The sequence below is a fragment of the Ovis aries genome, chromosome 7 (genome assembly GCF_016772045.2).
Source record: "Ovis aries strain OAR_USU_Benz2616 breed Rambouillet chromosome 7, ARS-UI_Ramb_v3.0, whole genome shotgun sequence".
Taxonomy (NCBI): Eukaryota; Metazoa; Chordata; class Mammalia; order Artiodactyla; family Bovidae; genus Ovis; species Ovis aries.
In genome coordinates, this window is record NC_056060.1 from 63,821,464 (window position 1) to 63,839,719 (window position 18,256).

The window sequence follows — 18,256 nt, forward strand, 5'->3', positions numbered from 1 at the left end:
GCTCAACTACCATAATTTTAACCTCTTTAGGAAATATACTTTGATTATTAAAGAACTGCTTTCCCAGGTTATGTGATCATTCTTTAGGTCTAAGGGATATACACCTTCATGAAAGTCCTCAGTACCTTTGACATAGAAACTTAAGCTCCATTTCTTTTGTTGACTTTACTTTTTGTTCTGTGGAAACTACTCAGCATAAGATAAAACAAGACTCAGGTGAAAAAAAAATTATCTTTAAACTGGGAAGATAATAACCTAATTTATTAGAATATAAGGTATTTTGGGAATGGATATTAAAGCCAATTATCACTGGATACTGCTCATCATAACAGAACTCCAAAGTTGAAAGAGTTTTTAAAAAGAAATCAGTTTTTTCCTACTATTATGTTCAAATTAGTATGGTTATTTCATTTCTGTAATGAGGTATGCTTTGTGAAAATGAGCTCTAAAGAAAAAAAATAGCCAAACCTATATTCTCTGGGAATAAAAAAACTCTGTGAGGCAGGGACTATACCTTAATCACTTTGTATCACTACCACCAAACACAGTCCTAGCATACTGTTTGACATGTATCACAAATTTAGTAATGTTTGTGGAAGTAATAGATTAAGGTAATTCTCAAAACATGTCCACCAATTCATCTTTTGATAATTCTTATAGTCTGAAGGACTTAAACTTTTCTCTTTATCTCTTATATAGAGGCAAGAAAAATTCACATACCTTTATAAAACCAGTCACCTTCAAATCATTGTGCCTATTTCCTTAAAATACTCTTAAAGCAAAATATTATGTCCCATTATATATAAACACATAGAGGTATAAAGAAAGGGATTAAGTGACTTGCCACAAAACTAGCTAGTGACAGAGTCTGACTCTTCTGTTGAGGGATAAGGAAGAGCCCTGGTCAAAATCTAAGACCGTAAGATACATTTTATGAAAAGGTATTTCTTACTAGAACACAAAGAAAAGCAAATCCTTGTCAAGAAAATGTACTTCGGAGTTATGGTTAAAAATGCCATTTCAAAAATTTATGAAAAACCAATTTATACCTTCCTGACCTACCAGGACACATAACTACTAACACTGAACACAAGACCAAGATGCAATTAACATAACAAACCTGAATAATACCTTCTCTGGCAAACAGAACAAACACAAACCCAGTGTAAAAACTCAGTCTTTTAACTAAAAGAACTTTCCATAAATTAAAAAATCTTTTGCAAGAGTTTATTTACTTTCCTAAATCTATGTCTGATCCTTAAGTCAGTACTTTAAGCCTTTTAATCCAATGTTTCAAAACTGCATTTTTGTTAAAACAGTTCTGAGCAATACATTCTTAAAACATTAAAACTGTAAGACCAAGATATTAACAGTGTTAAGTCAACAAAATTTTGTTTCTCTCTAAACCATTCACATTGTCTTAAAGCATGTTAATATTGGCAAATATCCCATTGCTGAACTATATACATGGTTTGCAAATGTTTATACCACTTATAATTAATACTAACCAAAACAACACACTGGATACATTTCTATAAAACTAATAATTTCTATGTTCTAAGTACAACTGAATGCTATAGACGCAACTGAAAGCTACAAGCCAGGAATATATCTACAAGGAGAAATAAAACTACAATTACTGTACCTTGGGAACGCTTTCGTTTAAGACCTGCTGCCTCTGTACTCTCCTTATATCCTCTCCATTTGAACAGAGAAGGGAGGGAGAAGGGAGGGAGGTGGTAGACAACTAAGAAAGCAAAAACACTGAGCTTCAAAGTAAATTTTAAATGAGGTTTACCATTTTGCCTTTTTGTTGTATTAACTTTAAAAAATTAGTTATATTTGGCAAACATTATTCTAGATGTTTTATATAAATTCCAATTAAAAAATCAATGCAGCAAAATATTAGTTTAATAATGTTTATCAAATATATGCTTCTACTTTTACTGAAAGTAAAAAGGCAAATGATATTTAAATATATCAGTTAAAGACACCTACATGATCACCATTTTTAACATCTTTGTATAGATAGAATAAAAAACAAAACGGCATTTTTGTGTGCATAAGAGATTAATAAAACCCCATCTTTACAATACTAAGGTTATTTACTCTCACCAAATTTGTGATTATGACACAGCCAGTATCTGATGTGCAAATTGAAAATGCAATAAACAATATTAAACATCTAACGCAGCTTTCCTGAGAAGATACCATAGTACATTCTACTAGATGCTTTCCTTTGCTGAATAGAGCCTTCCTGTAGAAATATTCTTTTCACAACTCTATTCAGCAAAGTTGTTAAAATATTTTCAAAAATGAAAAATGAAACTTTTCAAAAAAATTAAACTGAAAGCTCTACTTTGAACTGATTTTTAGTGATAAAATAATGAAAGATTTATTAGTGACAGAATTACAAGAAAAAATTATTAAAAAATATGCTGTGACATCTTGTAAGTATAAAACAGATAACCGAGTAAAGCCAGACACAGACTTGATATTTGGCAAATCAGTAAATAACCTTAAAGTCAACATTTTCCCTGTCACATATTGCTAGTTATATATCAACAAATTTCTTCACATTTTAAAATAAGCAATTATTAAAAAAACCCACTAAGAATTAAATCTTACAATCAGTTTCTCTACAGTCCAGTTAATGAATCACAGAATCTTTATGATTTAGTTCCAATTTGATTCCCTGCGAGCTCAGCTGGTAAAGAATCCACCTGCAATGCAGGTGACTCTGGTTCGATTCCTGGGTTGGGAAGATCTGCTGGAGAAGGGACAGGTTACCCACTCCAGTATTCTTGGGTTTTCCTGGTGGTTCAGCTGGTTAAGAATCCACCTGCAATGCAGGAGACCTGGGTTCGATCCCTGGGTTGGGAAGATCCCCTGGAGGAGGGAACGGCTACTCACTTCAATATTCTGGCCTGGAGAATTCCATGGACTGTGTATAGTCCATGGGGTTGCAAAGAGACACAACTGAGCAATTTACATACTTCACACATTTGATTTTCATCCTCACTCTCTTCTACATTAATGTGACATTCAAAGATTAAATACTGCTCAAATACAAAAATACTTAATTCCAACTGTATAGTACCAGAAATTTAAAAAAATCTTATACATAAATTTAAAGATACATGTGATAAAGGTAATTGAGAAATGCCTACAAGGCATTTCATAACTTTATATGTAATTAGGTGATTATAAAAAAAAGTATAGATAATAATTACAAGCTGAATGAAAACATCAGGATTATAAAAATATTTTGCTGTCACAGAAGGGTGAAAAATGACAACCAAAACAATTTCTTCACTGAACATATTTCTTCTTCCATGTGCTTTCTGGTCACTTACTAAGGGGTAGATATACCACTTGCAGGAAGAAAAATCATTAGGAAAAAGATAACATATCCAAGTAGATCAAATCTGACATACACTTGAGACTTTACTGCTCGAACAAACCCTAGACTTACAAGTCTACTAGCAAAACTAACGATGCCCTCTCTAAGAAATAACTAGAGGGAAACATATGGACCATCCGATCACACCTTAAAATTATGTAAACACTTTCTAAAAGCTAGTCAATATATAAAAATGAGAGCTTTTACCTAAAGGAATACTAATGTAAGGATTAACAACAAGACAAATACCCCAATATACTAAAATCAGAGGAACATATTCAAAACATTTTCACAAAATTAAAAACATGCTTATTAACCTTCTTCTCATATTTAATTCTTATTTTCACTTGAAAAGCATTTGCTTTGTTACAACATCCTATAGCACGGAGAGTTTCATTTTTTCAACCCAATGCAAAGAATTAAGTACCACCGCAAGCAGACACAAAAAGGTGATCCTTTTTGTCCTTTGATCCTTCCAACAAGGATCACTAAAATAAAGTTTTAGTTAAGAATTCTTACATTGTGTTTGTTAGCAAAAGTATGCACAAACTCAAAATACAACTGAAAATTCTAATTAAATGCTAACATTTAATAAAACTTTTCATTTATGTATTAAAGTCTTACACAGCAATGAAAAAGATTTTAAGTACTAAGATATAATGTCTTCAATAAATTTCCTTACTATAATTCATGTCTTACAGAAATGTCCTTCATTATATAATTCTGAAAGCAGAGTATCAAAAAGGAGGTTGCTGAAGATATACTACTCCCTAAAATAGAATAACTTTATATAACTTTTCCCTTTGCAAAAGCTGGCAACCTGGATAATCTCAACTTCAGGGGAAGGAGGTTTGCACATCTCAAATCTGCCAACTAGAATGAGAAAACTCCTGTCAATCTTCTTGGATCTCACAGAACTAAATACATACATTTATAAAAATTGATTAATAATTAAAAGCTAGAAGATAGGAATCCTGTTAGCTCAGTTGGTAAAGAATCTGCCTGCAATGCAGAAGACCCCGGTTCCATTTCCCATTCCTGGGTTGGGAAGATCTGCTGGAAAAAGAATAGGCTACCCACTCCAGTATTCTTGGACTTCCCTTGTGGCTCAGCTGGTAAAGAATCTGCCTGCAAAGAGGACACCTGGGTTTGATCCCTGGGTTGGGAAGATTCCCTGGAGGAGGGAACGGCTACCCACTCCAGTATTCTGGCTTGGAGAATTCCATGGACTCTACAGTTCATGGGGTCCCAAAGAGTAGGACACAACTGAGCGACTTTCACTTTCTTTCACTTCATGACTCTTGTAGACACATATAGTTGGATTGTGCATTCCAAACAAATCTGTCACTCTCTGCCTTTCAATTGGAGTGTTACTTCACTTATATTTACTATAGTTTTTGATATGGGTGAATTTAGGTCTATCATTTCCCATTCATTTTCTTTGTTTTATCTGTATTTCTTGTTTCTCCTTTAGTTGTTTCTTTTGTTTATATAATACTATTTTAATTTCTCTACTGGTCTGAAGAAAAACAAATAACATCTTTTTATTGTGGAATAATTTTCAACCTACAGAAAAGCTGCAAAAATAGTACAGAGAGTTATCACCATCGTATATATCCTTCATCCAGCTTCTCCTAATGTTAGCATAATTATATAGTACAATGATCAAAACTAGGAAATTAAGGTTGGTATAATACTATCAGCTAAAATACTGACTTTATTCAGAATTTTCCAGCTTTTCTACTAAAGTCCTTTTCTGTCTTTGGATCCAATCCAAGGTACCATGTTGCATTTTGATGCTATGTTTCCTTAGTTTCCTCTAAATTATGATGAATTCTTTAGTCTTTCCTTGTCTTCCATGGCTTTTTTTTTCAGCTTTACTAAGGTACAACTGACAAAATTATAAGAAATTTAAAGTTTACATTATGGTGATTTGATAAACACTATTAAAAGGATCCTGACTCCATCTGGTTAATTATGACCTTGACATTTCCAAAGAATACTGGTGAGTTATTTTGTAAAATGTCCCTCAATTTGGGTTTGTCTGATGTTTTCTTGTAATTGGATTGAGGTTATACAGTTTTTGACCAGAGCAGTTGTAGGACTAATTCATTTAGTTCAACCATTTTTTACTGATTACTGCTTGGATAGATAAATTATAAAATGAGTGAGATACTGCTCTAGGACTTTTAAGTATTTACAAAGTAACTTATTCGAAGCCCTGCCTTTATTTTATGACTCAAGTGCTTCCCTGGTGGCTCAGATGGTAAAGAATCTGCCTGCAAGGCAGGAGACCAGGGTTCAATCCCTGGGTTGGGAAGATCCCCAGAAGGAAACGGTAATCCATTCCAGTATTCTTGCCTGGCAATTCCACAGACAGAGGAGCCTGGTGGGCTACAGTCCATGGGGTTGCAAAGAGATGGACATAACTGAGTGACTAACACTAACTCTACAATAACTTTAATCCCCAGTGAACTTCTAGTTTTCATTTGTTAGGCTGCCAGATAAATGTATCCTAGCCTAGGAAGATGAGGTTGGAAGAGAACCATTTTTTAACTCAGAGAAAATGAAATTTAAATCACAAAATACGATTATACTTTGGGGGGTTTGAAAGATAAATAAGTTATGCTAAACTTCAATTTAATTCAGTGTTTACTCTGAGATTAGGATAATTAATAAAATAATAAATATAGTCAGTGTATTTGTGTCAATAACTACATTAACCAAGATACAGATAAGGTCAGAAGGAAAAGGAATTAGGATTTTATTTGAATGTCCTTCAAGGCAAGAGGGACTTTCCTTGTGGCTCAGCTGTTAAAGAATCTGCTTTATGCGGAGAGACCTGGGTTCGATCCCAGGGTTGGAAAGATCCCCTGGAGAAGGGAAAGGCTACTCACTCCAGTATTCTGGTCTGGAGAATTCCATCGACTGTATAGTCCATGGGGTCGAAAAGAGCTGGACACGACTGAGCGACTTTCACTTCAAGGCAAGAACTCTGTTAAGTTTCTTAGGAATTCCCCAGAGAACTTAAAAAGAGTTCCTGAATAAGTTTCTTTTTAAATTTTAGATTATTAAATATGACAATTTCTCAGAAAGCCTCATTTGAGTAACTCCACTGTACTGTGATTGCCAATTCTATTTTATATCTCTTTTTCAAGAATGTATAATATGCACTGTCTACTTTGTTATCTTGTATTTATTCTCTGTAACTTCTCATCTGCAGGCTTTGTCATCCCCAATGGTTTAAAACTCCTTGAAGGACAAAAACTTGTGTTTCTTTCATGAAAGTAATGAGCACAGTACTATTTGCACAAAGAATACTCAAAATCTTCTAGCAATATGAACGTCAAGGCTTTACCTAGGTACAATAAGAAAATTTAAGTGGAAAAACTATTTTTCCCCTAAAATTAATAAAATAGGAATTTCAGAAGCTTAAAGGTAAGAAGCTAAATAAAAGATAATAGTTTTTTATTTTTGTATTGCAAATTTGAGTTATTTTTCCAACAACCTAGCTTTTTGGACAGCAAATTTTCTTTCTTCAAGACCAGTGATAATTTGCAAATGTACTACAGAATTTCCCGTAATCTTCAAAGTCAAAAATCACATTTTAATACATAAATGTATGTTCTGTGTAATACTGAATAACAAAATGGCTGGAAATTCATGACAACAGTACATACAATGAATTGAACTTTGTTGATAATAAAACATCCTGATATTTTATGTCATAATACATTTAAAACATTAATTTTTCTTCTAATGAACCTCAAAAGATCATCAATTTGAAAGATTACAATACAAAAGTGTTCTATACTTTAACAATTTTCTATTATTACTAATTAGAATTTTACCACCCAATCTGTATCTTCAAAGGTATCAAAAAATACAGTAATATCCTAGATTGACAAGCTCAAAGACATGCTGAAAAATTTTCTCATACAAATAAACCATGTTCTTTTATCAGACTTATTTAAATGACTGGCTCATAAAATTAGAGCACTTTGATGAAAATTTGAGTATGCTGCTCCATTTACCATTTCAGATTTCAAGTAGATGGGATCTAGAGATGAAACAGAGCTAATGACTAACTTCTATAGGGTGAATTAGCAAGTGGAAAAGAAACGCTTTGAATATAGTATGAGAAAGGGGGACAATATACTCATTTTTATTTTTCATACTCATCCTTTTCCCCCTTGAAGCTCTTGGGTTTTTCCCATGCATTAACAGAAAAGAATCTGGGAGTATAAACTGGGTTTGTTAAGGTGAATTGCCATTTTTGAGAGAAGACTTAAGGAGAATTAATAGAAAGGAAAAAATCTAGAATTCAGTCTTTTCCAATAGAGATGAAATTATGAAAAAAGTTCACCCTTTCAAATACTATGAAGTAGGTTTTTGTGATTATTTAGAATGGTGATGAGAAGTTCTAAAACATGTCAGTCACCAATGAAAGATCAGACATACACAAAATTTGATTTTTGTGCTTTAATCAAAGAACTGTTTTTATGGCAGTCTTTAGGAATGTAGACTGAGCTGTTCTTATATATTGATATTTAAGAACCTTGAGCTTGAATTTTACAGTGAAATAAGAACATATTTGCCTCTAGGGATTAGGAAAATGAAATACTTAAAATTCCTAGAGTATGGTATCTGGCATATAATAGACATTTCTTAGATTTAATTACCGATTTACTTAGAAGCCTCCATTTTCCTCAGTTATGTAGAGTTTTAAAGATATAAAACACACCCGATTTTAAGCTTATTGTTAATGGACACGAGTTTGAGCAAGCTCTGGGAGATGGTGAAAGACAGGGAAGCTTGGTGTGCTGCAGTCCATGGGGTTGCAAAGAGTTGGACATGACTGAGTGACTGAACTGAACTGATGTCATATAAACAATTACTTCCAACTACATAGTTCATTTCTTCCAAGCTGGACTTTTGAATTTCTTGATCAATAATTGAATTTTTCTGCTTTATAGATGTTTTACAAGGGGAGGGAGAAAAATCACTAATTTATATTCTAATTCACTTGCTTAAGTAGGTCTTGCCAAGAAACTTCCCATACAAAGGCAAACATGAAGAAACACTTTTAGGGAAAAAAAGAGAAATCTACAAATTCTAATCTACCTATACTGTTATACTCACCAGAATAGTTGATCCCACTGCCTGCAGTAAATGAACAATAGAAGTATTTTTAACTTGACCACACATTTTGAATTTTACTCAAGATCAGACACATAATGAAACACGAACATCTTGGCTAGTATGTAAATATTTTAAACTATTGCCAGAAAGAAACAAAAAAAAAGAAAAGAAAATCCAAATGCTGAATAAGGAAATATAAGGAGTAGATTGTTTCAAATTAAAAATTGATATGGTTATCAATATCAAGACAGCTAGACAGGACTTATACAAAGGAAATTAAAGCTTTTTTAAACTTCAGGAGAACCAACATTAAAATATTAGCAAAACTACTCTTTCAATAGAATAACAAGGGATTTTTTAATAAGTTCAATTTTCTTTGATAACTAAAAAGCTACTCAAAAGGACTAATCCATAAAGCATATTACAACAATTTGCACATTTATGGTAAATCATGTTAGTGTTATATCAGTGAAAGTACATGTTAAGTAAAATAAAAATGGAAATAGTTCAGAAATTTATAGCAGTTTTTAAGTTCTAAAACAACAATCAAATGTTTGAAATAATCAGAAATCGTATAAATTTTTAACACTTCTAAATTACTATTCCAAACTTAGGAGCCACTCTAAGTTTTATCAATAACTTATTTGTTTATAAAACATATTAAATGTATTAATTGGTCTTACCATCTTTTCCATCTATGGGTTTCGACACTTCAATATCAAAACTTTCCTGCACCTGCTGACCTCTAAAACGGCTAAGATGTTCTTGCTCAATTAAATTACTTTCTTCTTCTTCTAGTGGCTGCCAGGTACCATCAATAAACCACTGTCCACGCATTACCGGTATTTTATCAGACTCTGAAAAGAGAAACCACAGAATTATGTTTTATGATCCAACCTCCCAAGAAGTGACATACTAACTACAAGTTTATATTTTGCTACTGCTATGGCAAAAACAGACTTTTGTGACCCAAAAGAATCATTTAAAGTTTTAAATTTCAGATTTCAAGCCATAGTATATAATTTTTTTACAACATATAATTTTACTTGCATTAAATATTACACATAAAAGTTACCTGAGGTTAGAAAGGGAGAGGAGCAGTTATCTATATAACTGAGGCCCCAAGTAACCAAATCAGTAGGCTAAGTGGTTGATAAACTTCATGCAAGACTCTATTGATAATTCGAATGTCTTAGAAAATACTGGGATAAATTCCCACAAATAGTTTAGAAATAGTATATTGTAGTAGTGTGGTACATTCTTTAGGGCTGCTTTAGAGATCAAGGGCTCCCAGTGAGCATACAGAAACAAGTGAAACCTTTAATTACAGTAAATTACTCACCCATTTCAGGAAAAAAATTAAGAAATTTTTTTTTGAAAAAACTGAATGCTTGTTTGATTAAACACTATCTCCAAAACTTAATACTTTTAGTTGTTATTTATAAACCACAACTGTCATCTAAGTTATCCTGAATTCTTTAAAAAAAAAACAACCCATAAAGCAAAGCAAAACAACAAAAGCCTAAAAATAAACAGAGTTGGTGGTTTAGCTACACATAGAGAAATTACTTCAAGTTCGGATTCAAAAGACAGTAATTTGTATATATATACTAGGATATACCCTATGGACAGAAGGAACTGCAAATACATCTTAACCTTTTGCAGTAGCTATACTAATCGCTAATGCCTGTAATAATATTGGTATTGTTAATTTCAAAGTACAAGTATTAAGATGAATAATTAATTTTGTTAATATCATTAGAAACTAAGATTTTACTTTTTAGCACAAGTAAAAAGAGATACAAATATAAAAGTCAAAGAAATAAACCTGTATTTTAAATTTCAACTAAAAATGTCAGCATGAAATAATGATGTATATTTTCTCTTTAAAAAAAAAATATATATCCTAAGCTTTGTGTACTGAAAAGACCTAGAAAGACAGACCAACCCTGTGTAAGTGAACAATCATGATATAAAGATTGCGATCTCTAAATATCATTTCCCATTCCTATTAAAAGAAACCAATGGCCAATTCCTACTTTGAAACAGAAAATTTATTAGACGATCATGAATCACTTATACCAGACTTGTACTGATGTATTTAAAATCTATTATGTGTTTCTACTTTTTCTTGCCTTATCCTTTATTCTCCTGTAGCAATTCTGCGATAGTCAGGTGTTTGCCGTATTTGGTGGAAATTCAAAAATATAATCATTGAGAATTACGGGGTTTTAACATAAAGCACACTGCTGTGTTTGATTTTTTTTTTTTTTTACTAGATTCTACTTTGTCTATCAAGATTACAACTGCTTTCTTATTGTTTCCATATTCCTGTGATGTTTTTGCACGTCTCTTTATTTTTAACCTTTTTCACTATTTTAGATGTGTTTTTCTTTTGACATGTGAGTTAAGCCCACTTATGTTACTGATATAACTGGTATGTTTGAAATATTCTTTTATAATCACCGTTTTTATTATTCCTACTCTTTCTCCAGTTGATGATTTTGCTTTTCAAAAAAGTCTTCCTTTGGTATTTAGGAATATTTGCATTTTTGGTTTTAGTGGTGACTTTTACACATTCATGTGTGTATTTATGTATTTTAAAGCATCCTAAATCTCTTTGTTTACTTAAACTTTAACTATGCGGTAAATGGTACCCAAAATTCCCACTTACTATTTACAACAGGGAATGATCTTATTCTATTTTTCCTTTGTCTCCTGACTCACATATAACAATTGTACCCATTATCCCCACCACTGTTTTAGTCTTGGATCTATTAAATTCTCATTGTTTTTCTATAGCCTTGATACTTGAAGGACAGGTTGGCAAGCTTGAACTGTGCTTCCTTGAGTTTTAAAAAATGCTGTTTCACTGCAGCTTTCCTTTGTATATCACGTCTAGAGAAGTGAGATGCAAATCTAATTTTTAAATTAGTAATATGAGATTTTTTCCCCACCAAGGGTCCAGAAAAAAATTTACCTTCAAAATCTAAAACAGTTTTTCTAGTCTCTAAACTCTAACAGTCTATGTCTCAGAGTTCATTTTTTTGGATCTATCTGCCAAGGTGGGTCCTTTTAATTTGTAGATTTCAGTTTTCCTCTTATTTCTTAAAAGTTTCCTTGGACTATGGTTTAATATTTAGTTCTGTTTCACTGATTTCTCCTGCAGTCAATCCAGTTATAAATACATTGGGGCTTCCTTTGTCTATATTATATTTTAAGCACTTTCTCTCTGAAGCTTTTCACTTCTTCCATCTCATTTTCATTCTTTTGGTTGTTTTCCTTTCTTTTATCAGTGCCCCTTACATCAACATTACTTTCATCAATGTCCCTATTAGTATGCCCATAAATTTCAGAATATTTGGTGTTGTGTTACATGTACAGTTTCTCTTGTTTTGTGTTTGCTTTTTGGGGAAGAACCATAATCAGTGGAAATGTACTGATTCACACTTTGTGCATTCCTCTTGCAGTAGCTTTGTATGGCATTTATTTCTGTTGATGAGTATTTTAGGGACAGACTTCTTAGTTTCAGAGTGTCTGCTGCTGCACATTATTAAGAGAAGCTCCTGTAGTGGTGGTAGGGGTGGCAGTGGTTAAGTGAAGACTGGGCTGGTGTTCCTTGTTTTTCTTTCATTTCTCCAGGACCCTTCATTTTCTCCTTACTTCTTTCCTCTTACTGTCACCGCTCCAAAGAGCAGTATCCTTTTCTCCTCTCCCACCAGCAATGTTTCTCTGATGCTGCTATTTCTGTCCCTCTCACTTTCACACACCCTCCCTACAGTTCAGTTCACAGTTCAGTTCAGTTCAGTAGCTCAGTCGTGTCCAACTCTTTGCGACCCCATGAATCGCAGCACGCCAAGCCTCCTTGTCCATCACCAACTCCTGGAGCTCACTCAAACTCATGTTCATCGAGTCCATGATGCCATCCAGCCATCTCATCCTCTGTCGTCCCCTTCTCCTCCTGCCCCCAATCCCTCCCAGCATCAGAGTCTTTTCCAATGAGTCGACTCTTCGCATGAGGTGGCCAAAGTACTGGAGTTTCAGCTTTAGCATCATTCCTTCCAAAGAACACCCAGGGCTGATCTCCTTTAGAATGGACTGGTTGGATCTCCTTGCAGTCCAAGGGACTCTGAAGAGTCTTCTCTAACACCACAGTTCAAAAGCATCAGTTCTTCGGTGCTCAGCTTTCTTCACAGTTAGTGTTATTAATTACCAAGCTTCAAGTCTCTGGCCATAGTCTGCTTGTTGTGTGGGGGACATTTTCTTTCTGTGAGTGGTTTTCTGCTTCATTTTAACCTCTGATCTCTCTTCTTTCACTGTCTCTTAAAGAGCAGAGACTTTGCAACAAAGGTCTGTATAGTCAAAGCTATTGTTTTTCCAGTAGTCATGTATGGAAGTGAGAGTTGGATTGTAAAGAAAGCTGAATGCCAAAGAATTGATGCTTTTGAACTGTGGTGTTGGAGAAGACTCTTGAGAGTCCCTTGGACTGCAAGGAGATCAAACCAGTCCATCTTAAAGGAGATTAGTCCTGGGTGTTCATTGGAAGGACTGATGTTGAAGCTGAAACTCCAATACTTTGGCCACATGATGAGAAGAGCTGACTCATTTGAGAAGACCCTGATGGTGGGAGAGACTGAAGACAGGAGAAGGGGATGACAGAGGATGAGATGGTTGACTCAATGGACACGAGTTTGAGCAAGTTCCAGGAGTTGGTGATGGACAGGGAAGCCTGGCATGCTGCAGTCCATGGGGCCACAAAGAGTTAGACACGACTGAGCGACTGAACTGAACTGATAATGTTTGGCATGTCTATATATACATGGTTTTAATTTTATATTGGGGCTTCCCAGATGGCGCTAGTGGTAAAGAATCTACTTGCCAATGCAGCAAACACAAAAGATGGACATGACAGAGAGACTGAACTGAACTAAGCCTCTCCTTGCCGCACTCTCCAGATTCAGAGGTTTACAGCAGTAACAAGAGCTGCTGTAACTTGCTGTTTCTTTACTTACAGCTAACTTAAAGTTTATGGTATCGTCCACCCTGTAGTAACGTTGGATGTGTCACCTATGTATGGTTTAAATGTATGTGGCTTTTGGGGAATATGTGTGGAGATTAACATTTGGATAGCTTCCATTATCCTCCAGATCCAAAAGCTCATCTCATTTAATCTTAAAGATAGCAATGATGCCCCCAGTTTTACAAATGCGTAAAATGAGTCTTAGTGAACCTAAATAATTTCTTTAGAGGCACACTGTTAAGTATTACGAGAACCAAGATTCCAACCAAAGTTTGACTCCAAAGTTCATTCAAACTCTCTACCATACAATCAACCTATATTCTTAAACAAGAGAAGTCCCTTTTTAGCTCTCTCCCTAAGAAATACAATCTATTCAGTTGTAATTTTAAAAGAAATAATTTGGGAAATTTTACACTGCTAGGCTATAATGAGACTTACAAACCAGAGCCAAGCATGCTTCTCCATAAAAACCATGGAAGTTAAAAAGCAGAGTCAAAAAGAGTAAAACAAATTTTAGCACACATCTACACTCACAAAACTTTTCTCCTCTTAAGTCTAATAAATCTAAGCATTTATTCTTTTCGATGGATATTCTGGGAGCTTTACACCTAAGCATTAAATTCCACCAATATGTGGTCAAGTACTACATCTTTCTGGTTCAGGCCTCTGTCTCAAACTCTAAACCCAAACATTCAACTGCCAATTAAACAACTCCTAGTAGAGCGACTTAGCAGCAGCAGCAGCCGAACAATTACTAGCTACCAGAATCACAAAAAGCCACAGGACACACGGAGTTCCTGGAAGAAACAGAATACAAATCTGTTATTCCATCTGTATCATGACAAGTGGTGTACTGACAGTATTTAGCAGGTCACTCAAGACAGAAATCTGGAATCATCCAAGATGTCTCCTCTTTATATGTGCCTTACAACTATGACTGGACACACAATGAGTACTATTTATCTTCTAAGTCACCCTCATCAGGGTGACTTACTCATCAGGTTTTGGGATGTGGCACTACTGGTATCTAGGCCAGGGGATGCTGCTAAAGAGAACAGCTACCCCCAACCCAAGCTACAGCAATGAATTATCTGGCCCAAAATTTCAATAATGCTGAGACTGAGAAACTCTGGCCTAGCAGTACTTTTTAAAACCTAAAAACACATGTATCTTTTATAGATCAATTCTAGAAATACACTTTATAGAAACTCTTACAAAAATGCCTACAGATATACTACAAAGGCATTTATCTCATTTTATAATAGAAAACAAATAAAATCAAACAAAATGACCTATAATTTCTACCAACAGATGATTGAATATATAAATGATGCTTGGCCCAATAGGTATTAAAAATATTCATTAAATACATCAAAATATGAGTGGATAGTAATCCATAGTGAAATAATATTCAGAAGACATGGAATAATGTCTAAAATTATAATGAAAAATTAAATCATAATATTACATGCATATATTTGTGCATGTGCATATACAGTTATAAATAGTATAATCCTATTTTATAAAAGTATACATTGGTACATGTACTGAAAATAAGTGGAGAAAAATACCCTATGCTATTATTAACAGGTATCTTGGGGAGGTGGGACTATAAGGAACTTTCTCCTTCTACATTATAAATGTCTATAATGTTTGGCGTCAGATATGCAGATGACACCACTCTTATGGCAGAACACTTGGAAGAACTAAAGAGCCTCTTGATGAAAGTGAAAGAGGAGAGTGAAAAAGCTGGCTTAGAACTCAACAGTCAAAAAACGAAGACCATGGCATCCAGTCTGATCACTTCATGGCAAACAAATGAAACAATGGAAACAGTAACAGACTTTATTTTTGGGGACTCCAAAAAAAAAAAAAAATCACTGCAGATGGTGATAGCAGCCATGAAATTAAAAGATGTTTGCTCCTTGGAAGAAAAGCTATGACCGATCTCGACAGCATTTATAAAGCAGAGGCAATACTTTGCCAACAAAGGTCTGTATAGTCAAAGCTATGGTTTTTCCAATAGTCATGTATGGATGTGAGAGTTGGACTATAAAGAGAGCTGAACGCTGAAGAATTGATGCTTTTGAACTGTGGTGTTGGAGAAGACTCTTGAGAGTCCCTTGGACTACAAGGAGATCAAACCAGTCAATCTTGAAGATATCAGTCTTGAATATTCATTGGAAGGACTGATGCTTAAGCTGAAACTCCAACACTTTGGCTACAAAGAACTGACTCACTGGAAAAGACCCTGATGCTGGGAAAGATTGAAGACAGGAGGAGAAGGGGACGACAGAGGATGAGATGCATGGCATCATCGACTTGACAGATATGAGTTTGAGCAAGCTCTGGAAGTTCGTGATGGACAGGGAAGCCTGGTGTGCTGCAGTTCATGGGGTCGCAAAGAGTCGGACACAAGTGAGTGGCTGAAATGAACTGATAATGTTTGGCATTTCTATATATACATGGTTTTAGTTTTATATCGGGGCTTCCCAGATGGTGCTAGTGGTAATGAATACACTTGCCAATGCAGCAAATGCAAAGATGTGGGTTCAATCCCTGGGTTGGGAAGATCTCCTGGAGTAGGAATCCCACTTCAGTATTCTTGCCTGGGAATTCCATGGCCAGAGGAGCCTGGCGGGCTACAGTCCATGGGGCTGCAGAGCTGGACACAATTGAGCATGCACAGTTTTATATTCAGTGTGATTAATCTTTTTAAATTAAAAAAAATTATTTATTTATATTTATCTTTGGCTGTGCTGGGTCTTTGTTGCTGTTTATGGGCTTTCTCTTGCAGCAAGCAGGGGCTAGCTACCCTAGTTGTGGTGTTCAGGCTTCTCATTGCAGTGGCTTTTCTTATTGCAGAGGATGGGCTCTAGGGCACTTAGGCTCAGTAGTTGCAACACGCAAGCTCTACAGTTTGAGTTCAGCAGTTGTGACATATGCGCATAGTCACCCCATATCATGTGGAATCTTCCCGGACCAGGGACTGAACCTATGTCCCCCACATTGACAGGAGGATTCTTAACCACTGGACCACTAGGGAAGTCCTGGTGCGGTTAATCTTATGTATCAACTTGACTGGGCCAAAAGGTACCCAGATATTTGGTCAAATGTTCTGGGTGTTTCTTGACAGTGTTTTAGTTTTATTTATTTATATTTCATATTTGAGTACAGTCTGTTAGCAATGTTGTGATAGTTTCAGGTGTACAACAAAGTGAATCAGTTATACACACACATCTATCTATTCTTTTATAAATTCCTTTCCCATTTAGGTTATTACAGAATATTGAGTAGATTTCCCTGTGCTATACAGTAGGTCCTTGCTGGTTGTCTATCTTAAATATAGCAGTGTGTACATGTCAATGTGAGGATGTTTTTGGGTGAGACTGACATTTAAATCCATAGACTTGAGGAAAGGAGACTGACCTCCATAATGTGGGTAGGCAGCCTCATCCAGTCAGTTGAAGGCCTGACTAGAACAAAAGGCTCACGCTCCCTCAAATAAGAAGGACTTCTATCTGACAGCCACCAAGCTGGAATATTAAGTTCTTCTTTTTGGTGATCTTTGAACAGGGATACTGGCTCTTCCTGGTTTTAACAGTGGCCGGTTGGCCTATGGATTTGAATTGGGACATCTCTGCAGATCTAGGCTTGCCAACTTCCCTAATTACATGAACTGATTCCTTATAATCTCTTTTATTCTCAGGAGAATCCTTATATATTCAGCAAAAAAAAAAAAAAAAAAAAAAAGATCACATATTTTGGAAGAAACTGCTAGATGCCTATCCTATATTTATTCTCTCTCTCTTTCTTATAGCAGAACACCAATTTATCCAGGGCAGTAGTATGCTCAATAGAAAGACCATTTCTAGTCTTCTTGGGCAACTAGGTTTGGTCATGTGATTGAATCTGGGTGATAGGATACAGCAGAGTTTACTGGTGGTGTAGCTCTTTGACCCTCCCCTCTTACCTTTTCTGCTTCCTATGTCTTGAGCTCTTAGATCAAGTCACAAATGAAAAGCTGAATAGCAGAAGGGACTTCCATTCCCGATTACAGTGGAGCTGCCACATAGCTCCGAACTCGAGATATCTATACTTCTTTTAGCTAAAGCCTCTGTTTTAGAGAAATGGACCCTTTTGTGTTTAAAGTCACTGTTATTCTGGCTTTTAAAAATTATAAGCAGTAGAACCTCATGCTGATAGGGAACTGCATAGATATATACTTAAAATGTCACTTCACTTTGTAGTTAATGGAATAGAAAGACCTAGATACATAGCCAGGGGCCAGAGACAAATTTTTCAAAGGGTTAATGGATTAACAGGCTATTAACAAAGGTATTATGTTTCATTTATAACAACACTTATCAAGAGTCGATTTAAACTAAATATAAAGACTAGTACTTATCATGACTACTTGCCTGGAAGAAAACAACCAGGTAATTATAACTCTTAGGTAAATCATGATAAAAGGCAGGTCTTTACTGGACCCAAAAGAAAAAATGTGGGTCTTCCTTGACAAGAAAATAATTGCAAGGTGCATTTTCCACTACGAACACTTCATTAAGCAAGCCTGAGTGGCTCTCTTATGTGTGGGTAGAGGAATTCTGGCAATAAACATTTTATGTATTAAAAAGCTACACTTATACCAGAAGGCAGAGGGAACAATTATAAGATTCCTAAAGGACTAT

The 18,256-nt window shown here is 35.0% G+C and overlaps 1 protein-coding gene across 10 annotated transcripts in view; it reads right to left on the reverse strand.

Moving 5' to 3' along the window:
* DDHD1 (DDHD domain containing 1) overlaps positions 1 to 18,256 on the reverse strand; it is a 71,268-nt gene that overhangs the window by 41,167 nt on the left and 11,845 nt on the right. For 4 of the 10 annotated variants that reach the window (XM_060418059.1, XM_042252534.2, XM_027971876.3 and 1 more), the window contains exon 2: positions 9,229 to 9,402. In XM_060418059.1, the coding sequence (XP_060274042.1) occupies positions 9,229 to 9,402 (174 nt within the window). Of the gene's footprint in view, positions 1 to 1,645; positions 1,748 to 8,545; positions 8,567 to 9,228; positions 9,403 to 18,256 lie in introns of all 10 variants that reach the window. The other 6 variants (XM_027971873.3, XM_027971871.3, XM_060418058.1 and 3 more) reach the window with 3 other exon arrangements.